This window comes from Galleria mellonella, unplaced genomic scaffold (assembly GCF_026898425.1).
Source record: "Galleria mellonella isolate WM207_F2 unplaced genomic scaffold, CSIRO_AGI_GalMel_v1 utg424, whole genome shotgun sequence".
Taxonomy (NCBI): domain Eukaryota; kingdom Metazoa; phylum Arthropoda; class Insecta; order Lepidoptera; family Pyralidae; genus Galleria; species Galleria mellonella.
This window is the reverse complement of record NW_026442097.1, coordinates 1463883-1484280: the sequence shown is the minus strand read 5'-3', so window position 1 is coordinate 1484280 and position 20398 is coordinate 1463883. Positions and strand designations below refer to the sequence as shown.

General features: G+C 37.7%; 2 protein-coding genes across 2 annotated transcripts in view; both read left to right on the top strand.

The window, feature by feature from the left end:
* The first annotated feature begins 478 nt into the window (after positions 1-478).
* Positions 479-20398, top strand: part of LOC113517863 (uncharacterized) — a 94344-nt gene continuing 74424 nt past the window's right edge. The window contains exon 1 of the mRNA XM_052898355.1: positions 479-900. The gene's annotated coding sequence lies outside the window, so the exon portion shown is untranslated. The remainder of the gene's footprint in view (positions 901-20398) is intronic.
* LOC128201412 (uncharacterized) lies at positions 18708-20368 on the top strand. The gene is made up of 2 exons (XM_052898234.1): positions 18708-19650; positions 20361-20368. Exons 1-2 carry the CDS (start codon positions 18708-18710, stop codon positions 20366-20368), a joined length of 951 nt encoding a protein of 316 aa, XP_052754194.1.

The window sequence follows — 20398 nt, the reverse complement described above, 5'->3', positions numbered from 1 at the left end:
AAAAAAAAGTTGCGAATAAAAGTCTATCATCAGACGGGCCATATGCTTGTTTGTCACTTTAAGCATATAAAAAAGTTGAATTAGAACATTATTTTTGATGTCGGTTAAAAGTCAAGGATTATATTCTTTGTATCTTGACCTTAGACCTTCCTTGAAGTTAGTTCATTAGAAACCTGAAACCGGTTTATATATCGCGTGAAACCTTGGCATTGACTTGATATTTACTGCTGTACTAAGCTATATCTGAGACATTTTATATGTTATACTTGTACATAGTGATTTATAAAATTTATAATTTGTTGTACTTGGATCAAAACAAATGTTACAGCGCCATCTATTATGTAACGAATGAAATTTACACGAGTCCTCTGTCGAGGAGTAGAAAAAATGTATCACTCAAGTGTAACTAGTTTATGAAATTTTGCGCATACAAAATAACAGATGTCGCTGAAAAGTTTTACGGACTGCGCATGTCAAAAATACAGTAAATGTCATTCACACCACACATCATTTTATTTTGTGATATCGTAAAAACGAGCTGAATTTTGTGCAAAATATCAGGAGGTGGTGTTCTCGGGCATGTGTCCATCCTCCTCGCGGACCATTACGACAAATAAAATATACAAGAGGATGTATTGAACGGGTGGCGCGCGAAGATCGTGGTAGATGGTGGCCGTAAAAAATATTATCTTTTTCTCAAATTTCTCTCAGTTTTCCTCCTTATGTTTCTCGTGAGGAAACTCTCTTGTTTCCTCCACATTCCTGACGTTAGGTGACTGTGCTCCTGTGAACGCGCAAGTGTTTTGTGTAACGTTTTCTATTTTTGACTGCATTTGGTTCTAATTATAACGTGTATTAGTGTTTTGATGAATTGCCTCCGAGAGAACATATTCAAATTGCGTAAGTATTTTAATTGTTTAATTTTCAAAATCTTAAATTATATAGTTGCTCATATGTAGGATTCGATATTTAAGATAAGACAAAGAGAAAACTAAATGGGTGCGTTCTTATGCTGCTTACTTCTAATTAAAATTACATACTTTATCATGACAAAATGTGGAAAATTATTTGTTGTATTACTCTGTGTTTAGTTAGTAATTAATAATAATTATATATTATTTATTTTTAACGTTCACTGTACCCTACATTTTATGGATTTAAACTAATTTAACAAAGAGAACAACAATTTATATCCTATGCATCACTATTTTTCAAAGGAATTTAAAAAAAAATGACATTGAAAAAAATATTTTTCTTTTGTGTTTTTTAAAGGAATTTAAAAGTTTTCAATGTCAGTAGTAATAATAAAAATTAGGTTCCAATATCTGTCTAAAATGTTAATGGGGATGTTGTAATATTATATTAACAATACTAATTCGGTTTAAATTTTTTTTTTAATGATATTTATCTGTCATTTAGTCACTTAACAAATTCTAACTAAAGTTTCTCACTTTTATAGATAGTTCTTTAGGTGGTATATATTTTTGACAAATGTCAAAATAGTAATCTTACCTTTGCTGTTGGTATTCACTAGGGTAGCAGCAGTGAGGGATGATAGGTGAGGATGAAGTCAACTAAGTTGGACAACACATGAATATATTTACCTAGATGTGACAAATTCACCAGAAGTATGAGAGGGGAAGGATTATTAGTAATTGGGGCCAGTAGGCATATTACTAGTATCATATTATATCTACACTTTCCCTCACTCACCGTCTTGGTAACAATTGCAGTCAAATCATAGTAAATTCATCAAAATTGGCCAACTGACCTGCTTTCATCCTCATTTATCATCTCCCACTGGTGCCCCACTAGTTAATGAAGGTGAGATCTCCCACTGGTGCCCCACTAGTTAATGAAGGTGAGATCTCCCACTGGTGCCCCACCAGTGAATACCGCTAACAAAGGCAGATTCGTAGTTCCATTTTATGAACTATAAGTTACCATTTAATTTAATTTAAAAAAAAGTAATTCAACTGATTTAAACCCACATTTCTCTGCTATCTGTTTCGATTATATTCCTAGTTTCACTATTCTAAAATGCTATTGTTAAAGCTTAGAAAATGCGTCGCATAGTCTGCTACAGGTCCTAGTTGAAAACCAGTGTTTTGTCCAATAGGGTAAGACTAATAAAAAGGAATGTTGCATTGGTTTGGTCATTTGGAGAGGATGGATGAAAGAAGAATTACAAAAGAGATTTATCGAGCAAGAATGAATGGAGATGTCGGTAGGGGCCGCCCTAGACGGATGTATGTCAACCAAATAGGCGACGTGCTGAAGAAGGGCCAAATTAAAAGTACCCGTAACTGGTGAGCGTGTATGAAAAGATTGATGAATGTGGAGGAAGCGAAAGAGGTTTGTTTGAATCGAAGCATTTGGCGTTCCGTTGTTTCTGCCTACCCTAATGGGAGACAGGCGTGACAAATATGTATGTATGTATGGTAAGACTACACACTGAGTTGTGTTTTTTTTTGTGTTGCTACAGTATGTATTGAGTATAATTTTTTTATACCACAAAGGTGGTAAATAAGCATACAGCCCGTCTGATGTTAAAGGGTCACTGTAGCCTATGGATGCTTGTAACACTAAGGGTGTCATACATACATGCATGTTGCTGACCTTGAAGAAACATTTACAATATTGTTATGAAAAGTATAATTTCTTTGTAAGCATTTATATGTGTATGCTTGGAGCTTTTAAATAAATATTTATTTGCTTTAGTTAATTGTTTTAAACATTTTCAAATATCTTTCTGTTATTATTCTTAATAATATAAGTTTATTTATTTATTATTTTTGAGGGCATCTTACAGCTGTAATAAGTTAGTAATTAATTATATTATTAATATAATGGCGAAGCAATAAACTGAGTTGTGACCATTTTGTGTTACTATGGCACAGGCGTGAAGGAAGGGAAAGAAAGGAGATTGTTAGTTTATATATTTTGTTTTTTTTTTTTATTTGTGCTTTTTTATTTTCATTCTTTTATCTCTTTTACTGTGTATTATGTGTATGTTTGTATTGTAATTTGTGTGCTGTAAGTAATGTAAATACATTATCTATCTATCTATCTATATATGACAACAATAAACTAATTATAAGCTACCACATATAGTTAACAAAAATTGAATTAGTTACAGTCTAAATCACTAAATAGTATAAAACGAAGTCGCTTCCGGCTTTCTGTCCATATGTATACTTAGATCTTTAAAACTACACCACGGATTTTAATGTGGTTTTTTTTTTTTAATAGATAGAGTGATTCAAGAGGAAGGTTTATATGTATAATGGGTGTTATGAAAGCGACTGAGCAGGTGAGGGGCAGTAGCGTCCCTCTTAAAACATCTCCAAAGCCTAACTGCGGTTGCCAATCCACCTGCCAAGTGTGGCAATTACTGGCAAAACCACGTTAGTAATGCGGATTACCACTCTCATTGACTACAATATACTAGCAGGTCGACCTCCCCGTGGTCCCCCCTGGAAACCATCGTGGACTCACTAGTAAAGATATCTATACTTATAATAAATCTGTAGAGAGGTCAATTCTGTACATGAAATATATTTCCAAAATAACTATCAGCGGGTGATTAGTGATCGATACTGATGCCAAAAATGCAATCAGTGAAATTTTTGTCTGTCTATCTGTCTGTATGTTCGTTATACATAGAAATAAAAACTACTCAACGGATTTTAACGAAGCTTGGTACAATTATTCTTCATACTCCTGGGCAGGTTATAGTATACTTTTCATCACGCTACGATCAATAGGAGCAGAGCAGTGAAGGGAAATGTCAAAATGTCCACCCGTGCGACGCCGGGACGGGCCGCTAGTTAGAAATATTTTTTTTTATTATTTCCATTACAATATGTGCCAATAAATATTATTTAATATATTTAATTCCATTTTAATGTTTATTAAACACAAAACATGCTGTGGTTGCCTATAAATGTAAGAACAGACTTTTTTTTTATTTATTGAAAATGGTATGGTAACCCCGCCTGCGCTAACGGGATACGCTGGCGGAGCACCAGTGAAGGGTGATTGATGAGAATGAAAACAGGCCAGTTAGCCCATCGTGATGAATTCATCAGGAATTAACCATGATAGTTTCCAGGGAGAACCGCGAGGTCGACCTGGTTGGGTATATTGCTAGCAATGGGATTCTCAGTCTCCATTACTAACAATTTCTTTCCCCCCAATGTAAGAACAGTTAGATCTAATCTACCAGTGTATTGTATTGAAATGTTTAGCTGTATCTTATGTGGGTGATGCTGTAAATCAATCTATACTTCACTACATAGTATAAAACAAAGTCACTGTCGCTGTCTGTCCGTCTTTATGTATGCTTAAATCTTTAAAACTACGCAACGGATTTTGAAGCGGTTTTTTTTAATAGATAGAGTGATTCAAGAGGAAGGTTTATATGTATAATACATGCATAATATTGTAGAGAAACACTGATATATTTAGAGGTTTCTAATGTGATGTGATGTAATGTGTACCCGTGCGAAGCCGGGGCGGGTCGCTAGTAATATTATAAAGGTGAAGAGTTTGTTTGTTTGTACGCACTAATCTCAGTAACTACTGGTCCGAATTGAAAAATTCTTTCTGTGTTGGATAGTCCATTTATCGTGGAAGGTTTTAGAATATGTAACATCACGCTGCGACCAATAGGAGCGTAGCATCAGTGAAAAATGTTGCAAAAAAGCTGGCTGAATGTTAAGGTTATACAAAATATATATATTACCTAAACTTACCACATTCATCAGCAATAAATTTCATTTCATTTTATTTCATTTCATTTCATATCATTTCATTTCATTTCGTTTCATTTCATTCATTTCATTTCAAAGACGAGGGATTTTATTCATATTTGAGGGCCTCCGTTACGTGCGTTGCGTAAACAGTTCAAGTTACCCAAAAATATGTATGAAAGAATTATGTACTCCTCTTTAAATGATCTATACATAGGCTATATAGTATTGTCGAAAATTCTATCTGCCCGTGCGAAGCCGGGCTGCGTTACTAGTAAATAAATAAATATGTAAAACTTCCAAATTTCAAATCGATAATAGTTGCTTAGGTTTAACGCTGACGGACGGACAGACAAAGTCGCGTCATAACTTCCCTTTGTAGCTTTTTTGGTATAGTGCCCTAAAAATGGAGTACACAAAATTGTCGCCATTACTGCGTCATTTATTATGGATTCCATGGAATTCCATAGCATTCAAGATTAGAACACAATAATCGTGATAAATTACTGTGATAAGGTGAAAGGTCGCGCGGTTCACGGCGATGACTCACAGTGGCAGGGCAGGTGACACAGAGTAGAGAATACCAAGACATCAAGCACTTTTAATAAGCCAGCAAACTTTTTTTTTTTTAAATATTTTAAGAGCTTTTACCTTCTTCAGGTATATCAGTCCTATTGTACCCTGAACTGATTTCTCCAACAAAACTTTATCTACCTTCCCTAGACGCGGAAAGAGAAGAATTAATGGGCATCAATAATTTACACAGATGTTCAAAAATTTCTGGTTTAAGTTCAGCTAACATAGATTGAATAAGGCCAACATTCAATTTATTTAAGTTAAAGTGGCGCATGAATTCTTCCCTTTCCTATAAGGGTTACAATATATATCAAATGTGGTGCTGGAGAAGGATGGAGAAAATTAACTGGAGGGATCGAATTAGCAATGAGGAGGTCCTGCTTAGGGTTAAGGACAAATTATTAGAACTATTGAGGACAGACGGGGAAAAATGTCGGGACACTTGATACGACACGACGAACTTATGAACATTATAATAGAAGGTAAGATAGAAGGAAGAAGGGGGAGAGCGAGACCGAGACATAGTTACATCAGGCAGATCAAGGAAGAAGTTGGTGTCGTGTCGTATCAAGAGGTGAAGAGACTCGCTGAAAATCGTAGTGAGTGGCAAGAGCTCCACCGACAAGACAACTCTTTTCTTGAAGGTTAGAGATGTTTTAAGAAGAACGCTGCTGTCTTTTCTTGAAGGTTAGAGATGTTTTAAGAAGAACGCTGCTGTCCATTTCTCAGCTAGCTGTCCCTTAGTCGCCTCTTACGACATCTACAGGAAAGGATGGGATGGCCTATTCTATACAGGGACCACCTGGACCAGGGTCTATAGGCGACGGTTACCACTTTCCATCAGGTGGGCCGTCAGCTTCTAAGTTGCATAAAAAAGAATCTTGAAGGAAAAATTTGAAAGGTTAAATTTGACTCGTGTATCGCATTAAACTCACGCGCCAGTATCAACTAGAATGCTAATAAATCTAAAAGTAAACGGTAAACGTTTAAATGTTTACGGGATGTAGCACATAAATCAGACAAACAGGCAAAACAGGCGCGCGGCTCGCGTTAAATCTATTCTAGATATAGTGTTTAAAACATCTTTTTATTCAGATCTCCGAGAGAACTGAATTTAAGAACAAAATATTCACTTTGCCGTATTGTCCCGGCGACGGTTACCACTTTCTATCAACTGGGCCGTCAGCTTGTATGCCATTCTAAGTAGTATAAAAAAAAAGTATAGAATAGGCCACACCGGGGAAAACGGTTGTTAGCAATGGATGTTAGCTTATTAGGTGGACTACTCCACGTGGTTCCCCCTGGAAACCATCGTGAACAATTCTTGTTGAATTCGTCACGATTAGCTAACTGACCTGCTTCATCCTCACCTATCATCCTTCACTGGTGCCCCGCCAGTGTATACCAATAGCGCAGGGTTACCACTCCATTATCATCCATTAAAAAAAAAAACAGGCCAATCCTTCATTTCCCATGCGTGTCGTAAGAGGCGACTAAAGGAACGTTATTGTCGAAAGATGGGTAGCAGTGTCCCTCTTAAAACATCACCAAAGCTTAGCAAATACGGTTGCCAATCTTCCTGCTAATCGTGGCAGCTACTAGCAAATTCTTCCAATAGAGAGAGGCCTATGTCCAGCAGTGGACGATTAACAGCTTATATGTTATGGTATGGTATTTATTTCAATCGACTAAAGAAAGGAGTTTTTCAATTCAGCTGCATTGTAATAAGTAGATTTTGTTTCACAAAATAAAGACTGACTTTAATCATAGAAAAACAAATTATTTTAATTTAAAAAAAAATTAAATTACTGAATCGATTTTGATAAAATTTCTACGAAACTGAATTAAAAATGTGTTATTTTAAAAAAAAATAATTCCAAATCTATTTATAAATGACGGAGTTCTAATGTAACAAACGTATAAGTAATAACCTAAGCAACCTAATTGAGAATGCATCAAACCGCAACGCGTTAGGGAAAACCGCATATAATATTCAAATAGGTTAATCAGCTTTTGAGATTACCGGTTACGAACGTACAGACAAAATTTTTTAAAATAATTGTTTTTGGTTCTATTGCATTCATAAACCCCCCCCCCCCCTTCCTATAATAGTTTTTTCTTATCTATAAATATTTCCGAACCGACACGACATCGTAACCTTCAAGAAAAGAGCATGTTCCTTTTAAAAAGGTCGGCAGTACACCTGCAATGCCGCTGGTGTTGTGGGTGATCATGGGCGGCGGTAGTCACTTACCATCAGGTGAGCCGCATGCTCGTTTGCCCCCTGTGTTGTAAAAAAAAACGGATCGCAACCCTGTTACACAGACTGCGTGGCAGCAGTGACAGTATTCTGTGGGCATTGTGTAATAAATACGATAGCCTGGTCCTCTCATTGTGGGTCAAAATTATTATAGGGGGTCATAAAATGATTTGTTTTGTTTTTTTTTTTTTGTTACTAACAAAAATGCATCTTAGTTATCTGTAATCTATACTTATAATAAATCTGTAGAGAGGTCCATTGTGTACATGAAATATATTTCCAAAATAACTATCAGCGGGTGATTAGTGATCGATACTGATGCCAAAAATGCAATCAGTAAAATTTTTGTCTTTCTGTCTGTATGTTCGTTATAGAAGCAAAAACTACTCGACGGATTTTAACGAAACTTGGTGCAATTATTCTTCATACTCTTGGGCAGGTTATAGTATACTATAGTATACTTTTCATCACGCTACGATCAATAGGAGCAGAGCGGTGAAGGGAAATGTTGGGAAAACGGGAGAAGTTACTCCATTTTTAAGCTTCCGTCGCGTGTGCAGCCTTAATGGCCACTTTTTAAAATGTAAAAATGTGTTTTTAAATTCGATACGAAATTCTGAGCTGTGTTACTCTTGCTCTGTTCTTTATGTCTAAATCCATCCGTCACGTGTGTTGAGTCCACCTGCAGCCTACAAAGGAGGTCTGTTCAATACACACAATGAATGACTGTGATGACGCCGTTTGTATGGCTCGCTTCCAGCTTTTGTATGTGATCATACCGCTCGGTTATACCCTGAGAACATTGATGTACAAATAACTCTAGATACACAGTCGAGAGGTTTATCACAAAAAAGTTCTACTTTCGTTAGACAGATGTGCAGTACATGCTTAGATTAAATAAAAGAAAGTCTACGTTGTTAAGAAATAAAATTAATGTAATGTAATTATGTCTAATCTTAAGTTTGTTTAGTTAATTTTTTTTGAAAATTGTCACAATACTGTACACCGCTCTACCCGCTGACGTTAATGCTCCTTTCCACTTCGCGTGTTGTTGGAAGAGAACTCTATTAGAGTTAAGCTCGCCTTTGTACATTTGATTACCTCTGTCATATTTTTTTTTTTTATAATTAGTGTGTACAATAAAGTATAAAAAAAAATATAAAATAAAGATTATTGCGAGAAAATATGTGGGGATAAATAATTATACTAATTGCAAATTTATGGTAAAAGCAATTAATTTTATTTTTATTTTTCTTTTTTTTTTGTCTACAAATTTTGGCGCCTAAATTTACAAATGTTATAATACATACCAAACAATATTATTATATATATATATATATATACATACATATATATATATATATATATATATATATATATATATATATATATATATATATAATAGAATAGATAAAGTTCTAACATTGTTAATAATTTGCACGCCGACATAGAGGCAGAATGAATATGGGAAATGTAAACCTCTTCCATCGAAAACTACCTACATTCTAGCAAAATAAATTCATTTCATTTTATTTCATGACAAACTGAAACCCGCCATCTTTTGCATTTTTACGTCAGATTTTCGATTCCGCTGATGGTGTATGAGAATGTGAATCTTGGATATTTTTTATATCGATGTCTCACGTGGAAAAAGTTTTGTTTGCATATTTTCTTTTTTTTTTTTCCTCGCTCCACCCACTGGCTGACGTCTATCGATAGATACTTTTTACGCGGTATTTCCGACCTCTATAGTAATAGGGATGCTACCAATGTATCGATTATCGACATGGATAAATTTGCGTAAATTGTGAGATGAGAACGGATGTAGGTTTTTTTTGATGGGTGAAAATGGAACGGCGAAACCATCAAAAGAAAAACCAAAACCATTAAAACCATCGTGGTTTATTATCGTCATTATGGGCCAATTGACCTGCAGTCATGGTATCATGGGCGAAACAGTATACTCTGTTATGTCCATGGTACTGTTCATGTCTACAGGCGACGGTTTTTTTTTTTTTGATGGATGATAATGGCATGGTAACTCAGCCCGCGCCAACGGTATACGCTGGCGGAGCACCAGTGAAGGGTGATAGATGAGAATGAAAACAAGCTAGTTAGCCCATCATGATGAATTCATCAGGAATTAACCATGATAGTTTCCAGAGAGAACCGCGAGGAGGTTGACCTGGTTGGGTATATTGCTAGCAATAGGATTCTCAGTCTCCATTACTAACAATCCCTTTCCCCCCACAGGCGACGGTTACTACTTTCCATCAGGTGGGCCGTCAGCTTGTTTGCCATTCATTATCTCACCTCTGGGCCAAATTAAAAGTACCCGTAACCGGCGAGCTTGTATGACAAGATTGATGAATGTGGAAGAAGCGAAAGAGGTTTGTTTGAATCGAAGCATTTGGCGTTCCATTGTCTCTGCCTACCCTAATGGGAGACAGACGTGACAGATATGTATGTATGTATGTATCTCACCTCTCACTGGTGCCCCACCGGCGTATACCAATAGTGCAGGAGATATTTATAGTCTTTTAATAATAGACGGTTTATTTAATTATTGCAGATCCTTTATTCATTACTCAGACAGCCATTACTACCTTACTATTAAAACAACCAATCAGTGTCCACCTGTAGTGATGTCCCATGTACACTAGTGATGTGATCTTACAACAGATACCATTCCGTTTTGTACATTAATAATTATTGCATTTGTTCCACAAAAAATGGACTTCAATTGTGACAATACCTAAACCTTGTGAATAAAAACTAAACTACTGAACTGATTCTGATAATAGTACATTACTGCAGCGGCCAGCAACTGAGGCATTGATGGACGAACGTGCAAATGTGGGCCGAGGCGTAGCCGAGGCACACATATGTTACGTGAGTCCGTCAATGCCTAGTTGTGGCCAAGGCTTGTATAGTACTTTTCTCAAACAATGCGCGGAAATCAAAAACACAATTTTACTTTTTAAGCCTTCAGAGTTCGAAAAGTGTCAATAAAATCGAGCGAATAACGAACAATAATAATTTTTCACTCCTTTAATGTTCTTTTTTTTTGTTTTTCAATGACGAATAACGAACAATAATAATTTTTCACGCGCTATAATGTTCCTTTGTTTTTTTTTTTTGTTTTTTCAATAAATAGCTTTCTATTTACAAGCCAGTTCGAGATTTAAATAAATCCTTTTATTAGTTACCTCCTTGGTAGCCATGTTTCGAAGTAAAAGGTAATTCCATTTTTGAATTACAGGACAGATATGAGTGTACATAGTAATAATATCTGGCCGCAAAACACGACAGATATGTATTTTCATACAACTTTTGCCGGCCGCTGCCCGCATGTATCTGGCCAGTACGGCAATTTTGATTTATCTCGAAGAAAATTGTCAAAATAATGCTCACATTTCCAAGCATATTAGGACCTTAGACTTAGACCATCTATAGGACCAATTAGTAAGTTTATACTTTCAGATAAAAAATTAATTTTCCAAAACGGTACATAACTGACGGAGTTATAAGGTGACAAACATAAACAAAATATATAACCGAATTGACAGCCCTCTTTTTTAAAGTTGGTTGAAATAAAAGTTGTGATCGATGGCGGTGCCTTTAATATTTCCTATCACTATATCTAACTATGGGAAACACTGACCATGTAACGACAGTAGTGACGTAACGCAACTATAGGCCTGAGGGTCTACCATGAAATGTTCCAAAATTGTACCTCTGTCGTTCCATTGGACTTTATAGTAGAATTTATGACGAACGATATGTTAAGCTCCATTTACTGAGTCGATTGCGATATGAATCAAACTTGAACGAGCGCAATTGAAGCCGAAAATTCGAAATTTCATTTCATGGTAGCCGCCCTGTTTCAACAATAGAACCTAATGGAAATATAAACAAGCAAATAATTCACACATGTGACTGTGAGGCATAACACCATAGGGTATATATATAATGCCATAATTATGGTGTTACGTCTTTTACACTATCTAGGACTTTCGTACAAAGTCACCAAAGGGAGACTTTGTACAAAAGTAGTTTTCTTGGGCACCTCTGTCCCATTCGTGTTTCAACCGTAAAGCAGTTGTGTTTGCATTGCTGTCGTTTGAAGGGTGGGATATGGCGTGAATTTACTGGGTACAGAGGAATAACACCTGAGTCCTCAGGAATGGCAACACATGGCGGGTATCATAGGCGAAACAGTATACTCTGTTATGTCCATGGTACTGCTCATGTCTATAGGCGACGGTTACCACTTTCCGTCAGGTGGGCCGTCAGCTTGTTTGCCATTCTAAATAGTATAAAAAAAAAATTATCGCATTAGGTCTCGATTGTGTATTTAATTTAAGTATATATTAAGTATAATGGTACTCTATTATATTATATTTAGGTATATTATTATTTGTTCGGTCGTGACCACGACGCCGTGCAATCCACGTCGAAACGTCGCCAATAAAAAAGCAAGTATGTAGATACTGTTCACCTGCAAACATTTTTATTTATTGCATCGCGTTAAGTCCCGATTGTGTATTAAAATATGTGTAAACAACGCAACGTTCTCGGGGTAGATCGCCAACGCGATGGACTGACCTCATCAAAACGGCCACACAGCAGTCTATTGTGGAATGCTCACGCTCGGCTGTGAGCAGAAGTAGATGGAGACATATTGCGAGGACCTCAATCGCGAAGGAGAGCCTCACCGACGATCCACCGTCATTGTGAAACCACGACCGCTATGCCAAGAGTGTACGACTGAAGAGAGAGAAACAACGCAAAAGTTTAAAATTAACTAGTATTAACTTAATGTTTTTTTATGGGTAATAAAGGAATGGTAACCCCGCCTGCGCTACCCGCCACTGGCGGGGCAGGATGAAGCAATTCAGTTAGCCACCCGTGACGAATTCAACAAGAATTAACCACGATGGTTTCCAGGGAGATCGAGCTGGTTGGGTATATTGCTAGCAATGGGATTCTCAGTCTCCATTACTAACAATCCCTTTCCCCCCAATGTAAGAACAGTTTTTTTTTTGTTTGATGGGTGAAAATGGTATGGTAACTCTACCTGCGCTAACGGGATACGCTGGCGAAGCACCAGTGAAGGGTGATAGATGAGAATGAAAACAGGCCAGTTAGCCCATCATGATGAATTCATCAGGAATTAACGATGATAGTTTCCAGGGGGAACCGCGAGGAGGTCGACCTGGTTGGGTATATTGCTAGCAATGGGATTCTCAGTCTCCATTACTAACAATCCCTTTCCCCCCAATATAAGAACAGTTAGATCTAATCTGCCAGTGTATTGTATTGAAATGTTTAGCTGTATCTTATGTGGGTGATGCTATAAATAAATAAATATACGGGACAAACGAAGCCGAAGTATAAATAGTAGTCGCCTTGACATTTAAAAAACATTAAGCCCATAATAGCAACTATGACGGGACGCTCCGGGGATTCCAAGATCAACACCCACCCAAATTTCTAAAAGTCCAAAAAAAATTTATTTTTTTTAGATAGATAGACAGATACTCTTTATTGTTTCCTCCAAAAGATTACAATAGTAAACTTATTATAAATATAAACAATTACAAGAAATAATCACAGTGAGAAAACAATGGGCGACCTTATCGCTAAGAGCGATCTCTTCCAGCCAACCTTTGGATGGAGAGGATTAACTATTTATTATTTATTGCACAATAAAACTTTGTACAAATGACGAGCTTAATGCCATGTGGCATTCTCTACCAGCTACACATTAGGTGAAAACGGAAACCGTATGAAGGGTAGAGATGGTGAAAAATATGTGACATAATTATAGTAACATACTGAAACAATTATACTTTATACAAAAGTCGATTGCTTGGGTACCTCTGTCCCATTCGTGTTTCAACCGTGAAGCAGTTGTGTTTGCATGGCTGTGTTTCGGTTTGAAGGGTGGGATATGGTAGTGAATCTATAGGGTACAGAAGAATAACACCTGAGTCCTCAGGAATAGCAAAGCATAGGAGGTATCATGGGCGAAACAGTATACTCTGTTATGTCCATGGTACTGCTCATGTATATAGGCGACGGTTACCGTTTTCCATCAGGTGGGCCGTCAGCTTGTTTGCCATTCTAAGTTGTATAAAAGAAAAAACCTCTTTACCCCCCTTTTGAAGAACCCCATGCTGTAGTCTCTTGGGAAAACCTCAGCGGGGAGCTCATTCCACAACCTGAGTGTTCGTGGGAGAAAACATCTCAGAAACCGCGTTGTACGTGACCATTTAGGCTGTAGGGTATGAGGGTGAACTTCTCGATGGCGAAACGGTAGAAAGTGGCGCATCATATAATATAAACATGTTATTTCAACAACAATGCGACGTCCACCATTCTTCCAGTAAAGTCTCACACCATGACGTTATTCTATTTTTACAAACATAGAGCGTAGCTCCTGCCAAGACAGGTTAACAATCAGCCCATAAAACTTTCCTGAAAAACCGTTACGGATTGATGCGATGAGTGATGATCCCGCGAGGGGGAATGACGACACCAGCATTGCTTGTTTACCAGAAGAATACTTTGTACAAAAGTCTGGATATCTTTGTTTCACTCGTGTTTCTGACGTGAAGCGGTTTTTTTTTAATGGATGATAATGGAATGGTGATCCTGTTTGCGCTATCGGTATACGCTGGCGGGGCACCAGTGAGGGATGATAAATGAGATTGAAAAGGCAGGTCGAAGTTAGCTCATCGTGATGGATACATCTGGAATTCAGCACGATGGTTTCCAGGGGGGACAACGTGGAGGTGGACCAGGCAGGGTATATTACTGGTAGAGTCCACATTACTAACAATCTTCCATCCGATGGGCCGTCAGCTTGTTTGTCGTTCTATGTTGCATAAAAGAGGTGGAAAATTTTCTTCTAATATTCTTCAGAGTTAGTAACAGTGGTGTTCCAAATGAACGCGATTAAGCCATAAATATGTCCATTCCGCCGTCTGTTCATAGTTCGATATGCAATCCAGAGTATTTTTACTTGTGACGTCTGGACGGTTCGTTTCTGTTTCGTCACCTGTTCATTGATACACGATTTTTAAATATATTTTTTTATTTAACTTTTCATTGCACCAAATATATAAAAATTACAATGACAATTAGAAAATTCAAATTAAATAGAGAATCATAAAGTATACATCAAAATGTATATATAAAGGTACAAAAGGCGGTTGCTAGGGTAATTTAATTAGTTTCTACCCGCGATTTTGCGTGATACCCCCATCACAATGTGTTATGTTTACCGACCTAGATAAAAAGTAATCTATATCCTTCTCCATCCCATATGGTACGTGTATACCAAATTTCATAGTCATTAGCTAAGCCATTAAGGCGCTATAAGGTAACAAACAAACGAACTCACTTTCATATTTATAATATCAGTAAACATTAGTATATAAAACCGGATGTTTTTGCCATTTGTTGTGTCTACTGTATGTATGTATGTGAATTATGCGACGTCAGAGGTAAGTTAAAGCAAATTTTTATCCAACACAGAATGGCAAACAATCTGACGACCCACCCGATGGTTAATGGTAACCATCGCTTATAGATATAAAAAGCATCATGAACATCTGTGATATCTGAGTTACCTCATAACTCCGTCAGTTATAAACCGATTTGGAAAATTGTATCTGAAAGAATATGTTTATAAATTGGTTACATAAAAATTTTACGAAAGTCGATTAAGTAGTTTAGTTTTGAAATCAGAATAACTGATTTTTTCCAGAATTAAAGTAGGTTATGTTTTGAGGACTACAATCAATTTTCAACGATTATATATTTTAAAACATAAATTCAAAAAAATCAGATATTAACCTCTGATATTTTCAAAGCCTAAAGGCTATACTTCAATCTTGGTAGCATTGCAGCGCCAATCAAACGTCCAACTGGCCTATCACCGCGACGGCTGTTTCATAAAATGCACCTACGACATTGTACCAAACGGTACTAAACCCAGTGCCACGTGGTTCCATTCATGACCGGCGGCCTTGCTCTCCACAAACGATGTTTCCGGCCGTGACGTCACAGCCGTCTTGAAATATGAACTATAATTGAAATGTTTGTTTTTTTTATAAAACTATTTACGGCCAAGGTGTCTATGAATACGTACATAATGTTTACACAAATATTAATACAATATAGATATTTGGGGGGGAAAGGGATTGTTAGTGATGGAGATTGAGAATCCCATTCCTAGCAATATACCCAACCAGGTCGACCTCCACGCGGTTCCCCCTGGAAACTATCATGGTTAATTCCTGATGAATTCATCATGATGTGCTAACTGGCCTGTTTTCATTCTCATCTATCACCCTTCACTGGTGCCCCGCCAGCGTATCCCGTTAGCGCAGGCGGGGCCACCATACCATTTTCACCCATCAGAAAAAAAAATAGGTGTTCGTTTGTATATTTTGAAATTATGTACTTGAGTATTAATCCCTTTTTTTTTAATGCATGATCCCGCCTCTCAATGGCAACTACTAGCAAAACCCCCCTTTATTGGGGGGGGGGGGGGGGGGTATATTTAGGAGATAACAGATAACGGCTGATAGGAATAAAATAGTAACTCCGCCTGCACTATCGGTAATAATCGGTATACCCTGACATCACTGGTGCCCCGTGAGGGATGACAGGTGAGGATGAAAGGACAGGTCAAGGAGCCCATCTTGATGAATTGTCCTGGAGTTAAGCACTATAGTTTCCAAGTGACACCACGGTGGTGTCGACTTGAGAAGCTATATTGTTAGGAAGGCTTGTTAGTACTCATTACTTACAATTGCGCCCCCCCCCCCCTCCAATTATTAGTGGGATATAGCGGCGGATTTTCAACTGTCATTGTAGCTTCTAACCGAATGGGCCGATTATGATGCGTTTTTTTTTTGTTTCAATACTGACGCGATCGAGATGGTTCTTGGCTACGATTTACGAAGATCTGCTCAGGCCTTTCAAGGTCACCAGCTGTTTAATAGATTTGTTTGTGTAGGGTTTTTTTTTTTTAATTTTCAATAAATTTTAGTAAATTTCGTCTTAAATGAATTATATTAAAGCTGGAACAATAATACTTGGCTCCTGGAATGTACAGTACGCATTTTCCCAAAGGTCGCTTCCCACGGCTCGCGCAAAGGTCAAAACCCACGGTTCACACATACGAGTTGGATCCCTGCAAAGCCTACGCGCCGAAGGAAGTGTGTGTCGTGCCAGTGTATGTCTGATCGCTGAGTTAAGGGTAATTGGGACTTTTTTTAGATGGAATGGTTTTTTTTTATTGGATGAAAATGGAATGGTAACCTCGCCTGCGCTAACGGGATACACTGGCGGGGCACCAGTGAATTGTGATCGATGAGGATGAAAACAGGCCAGTTAGCCCATCATGATGAATTCATCAGGAATTAATCATGATAGTTTCCAAGGGGAACCGCGAGGAAGTCGACCTGGTTGGGTATATTGCTAGCAATGGGATACTTAGTCTCCATTACTAACAATCCCTTTCCCCTCCCCCCCATTGGAATGTTTAGAAATGGGTAATATGGGTATCACTCCGGTACCCATCGTCACCAAATTTCACTAAGCAGCAGAGAATATCGTACTGTACCTACTTTTGTCTACGAACAAGGAATTACCTAGAACGAATGATAAAATAAAAACTGTAAATCATATGGTTGCCTCCTTTCTTCTTATGCAAATATAATTAGTAAAAAGAGGACGAAAGACACACCATCAGTTGTTATTTTTGTCAATTCATAGCAGGCTAGTGTATAGAAAATGTTATACGGCCGTATAATCCTACCAAATTAAAATACAACCCGCTTGCACACTTTCTACATAAACTGTGTCGAATATATAATCTAGTAATGTAAAATTTGTCATTGACAAATAATTGACATATCAAACATTTTCTATGTGTACTGTCAAATGTCAATAGTTTGAAGGAATATGTCAAACTGACACCTGTCACGTGACAGGCCAGTGGCGACATCTGTTCTCCATACAAAACTCTTTAACATTATCTTTAATCTCTATTTAGAAATACCTATGGGTAGAACACACAGAGCTAGGTCAACGGGGCATCGCACACGCGCCCGTACTCTTTAGACTAGTTTAATTAAAATTCTACCTTACTGCACATGATTATAGTGCATATTGCATTGTCTAGCCGGCCAGAGGATGGAGGACTGATTGATTTTACATTATATGCTTAGATATTTTTTTATTAAATTTGTAATGGTGAACAAGCTTATGGCTCGCCTAATGGAAAATGATAACTGTTGTCTATAAACATAAGAACAGTACCATGGGCATCGCAGGATATACTGTGATGCCCATCGTACACTTCATCATCATCATCACCATCATCATCATATCAGCCGTTAACTGTCCACTGCTGAACATAGGCCGTACAATAAGTTTTTTTTTAATGTGTGATAATGGAATGGTGACCCCGCCTGCGCTGTCGGTATATGCTGGCGGGGCACCAGTGAGATGTGATAGGTGAGGATGAAAAAGCAGGTCAGTTAGCCCATCGTGATGAATACACCTGGAAATGAGCACGATGATTTCTAGGAGGGCCGCGTGATGGTCCATCTGACAGGATATATTGCTAGCAATGGGACTAATAGTACGCATTACTAACAATACTTTCCCAACCCCCCCCCCCCCCCCCCTCCATACATGTACATACTTAATGATATTTAAAAACTGATACATTTGCCAACATTTAGTATAATTATTAGTGGTGAGATCTTAATCACATTGGCAGGCTAGCAATAGTCATGAATGGTAGTTGTGTTGTTATTTTGTGCTTATACTTAGAAAAACAAATCAATTTATCTCAAAAAGTGTATTTCAGTATAGATACAGTTGTGGTATAGTGCATGCATTGTTGTTCAGTCTGGATGCAGTGTCTAAAGGGAGTAAATTCTATTTAAATTAAAATTACAATCTAGTTAATCTTGTTGACTACCCTCAAGTCAGTAATATTTTCAAGTGCACTTATCATACTACGGTCTTGATATTATAATCTACTGCCATTTGGAAGGCTTAGTGCAAAACCAGTTCAATTGAATAATATGGCTAAGTGTGGGGGATGTGGCAGGTTTCTGAATGCTTCTGAGTCAGCGAAGTGTAATAACTGCAATATTGTCTATCACCGATCCTGTGTGGCCTTACCCACGTCGGGTGTTGTGGCTCCCTCTTGGCGGTGTCCTGAGTGTAATAAAAATGTTATCCGGAATAATAAACCTGATACGCCGGTCAGGGGTCCAGCTCACTTTGTGTCACAAGTTGTCCCTACGGAAAGCATAGCCATGGATACCAGCATTCTGGATGATTCCGTCGGTAAGTCGAAACAGGACCTGAATAGGGCTATTTTGGCGGAGCTTCGTGCCATTCGAATCGAATTCCAGGAGTTCCGTACCGAATTGATTGATTTACGCGCGACGATAAAGGCATGTAATGAACGCATGAATGCTATGGATGTTAAACTACTGGAGTTGGAGAAACGCATTAATGTGCCGCCGTCATCTTCCTCTTCCGACATGCTTCATCTTAATGACGTGATAGCTCAACTTAGGCAGGACTTAAATGATAGGGACCAGGAGTCGCTTATAAATGACCTCGAAATAATTAATATACCGGAGGATAAAGGTGAGAACCCCATTCACATTGTCACCCAAGTTGTAACCAAACTGGGTATCAACCTTGCGCCGTGCGACATAGTGAGTGCCGAGCGAGTGGGTGCGCGTCGTATAATCGCGGCGAATCCAGAGGGTGCTGTGCCCACCCGTCCGCGCCCCATCGCTGTGAGGCTTGCTCGACGTGATTTGCGAGATGAAGTTCTGCGCAATGCTCGCGTAAGGAGAGGTGCAAATACAGCGGACATTGGAGTATCAGGTACATCGCGTCCATTTTATGTGAATGAGCGCCTCACTAAGTACAACCGAGCACTATTTCAAAAAGCGCGGGAAATGGGTCGTCGTTTCGGATGGAGATTTGTGTGGACACGCCGAGGACGTATTTACGCTAGAAAGGATATTGGGAGTCCCTTTCATTCCTTGCACCGTGAATCGGATCTCGACGCAATTTTTATTCCAAATTCACATACATAATTTTACTATTTTTTATTTTAAATATTTTGAGGGTAAAATCGTGAAGTTCAAAAGTATATTTATAGCAAATCGTGAAATATTTGTACCAAATGTGTTATTCATATTGTTGTATATTATATTAATTTTACGCTTTAGTTCTGTTTTCTATGTACGTCTTGCTGTTTGTAACATGTCGCATTGCATGAGTTTGTGCGTGTGTGGGTGTGTGTGGTCGCAATTTTCTCAAAACTTATTTATACACATTTTTGTTTTTTATGTAATTTATTATGTAATTATATTAATAATAACTCAATACTATTATCATCGCTTCGTTTATCTATATACTTGCCGCATTTTTAGTTGGTCAATTATCTTACACATATGTGCTGGTATTCATTACGTAAATATTATTTTAGATCTATATGTATATTCTTTGTGTGTTACAAGATTAAACGCCTACCATTATTTTACTAATTTATATATTCAGATATTTAAAACACCACCTATTTATTCTATTTCTTATTCACCATATCGTTACAGTTACATGATGAATTATGAGAATAATGGTACAAACACTTATCATTTGCGCGATGGATAAAGGTAGTAAATACTTAAAAGTGGGTTTCCTTAATGCAGGATCCTGAGGGACTAATCACGATGAATTTCTGCTGGCC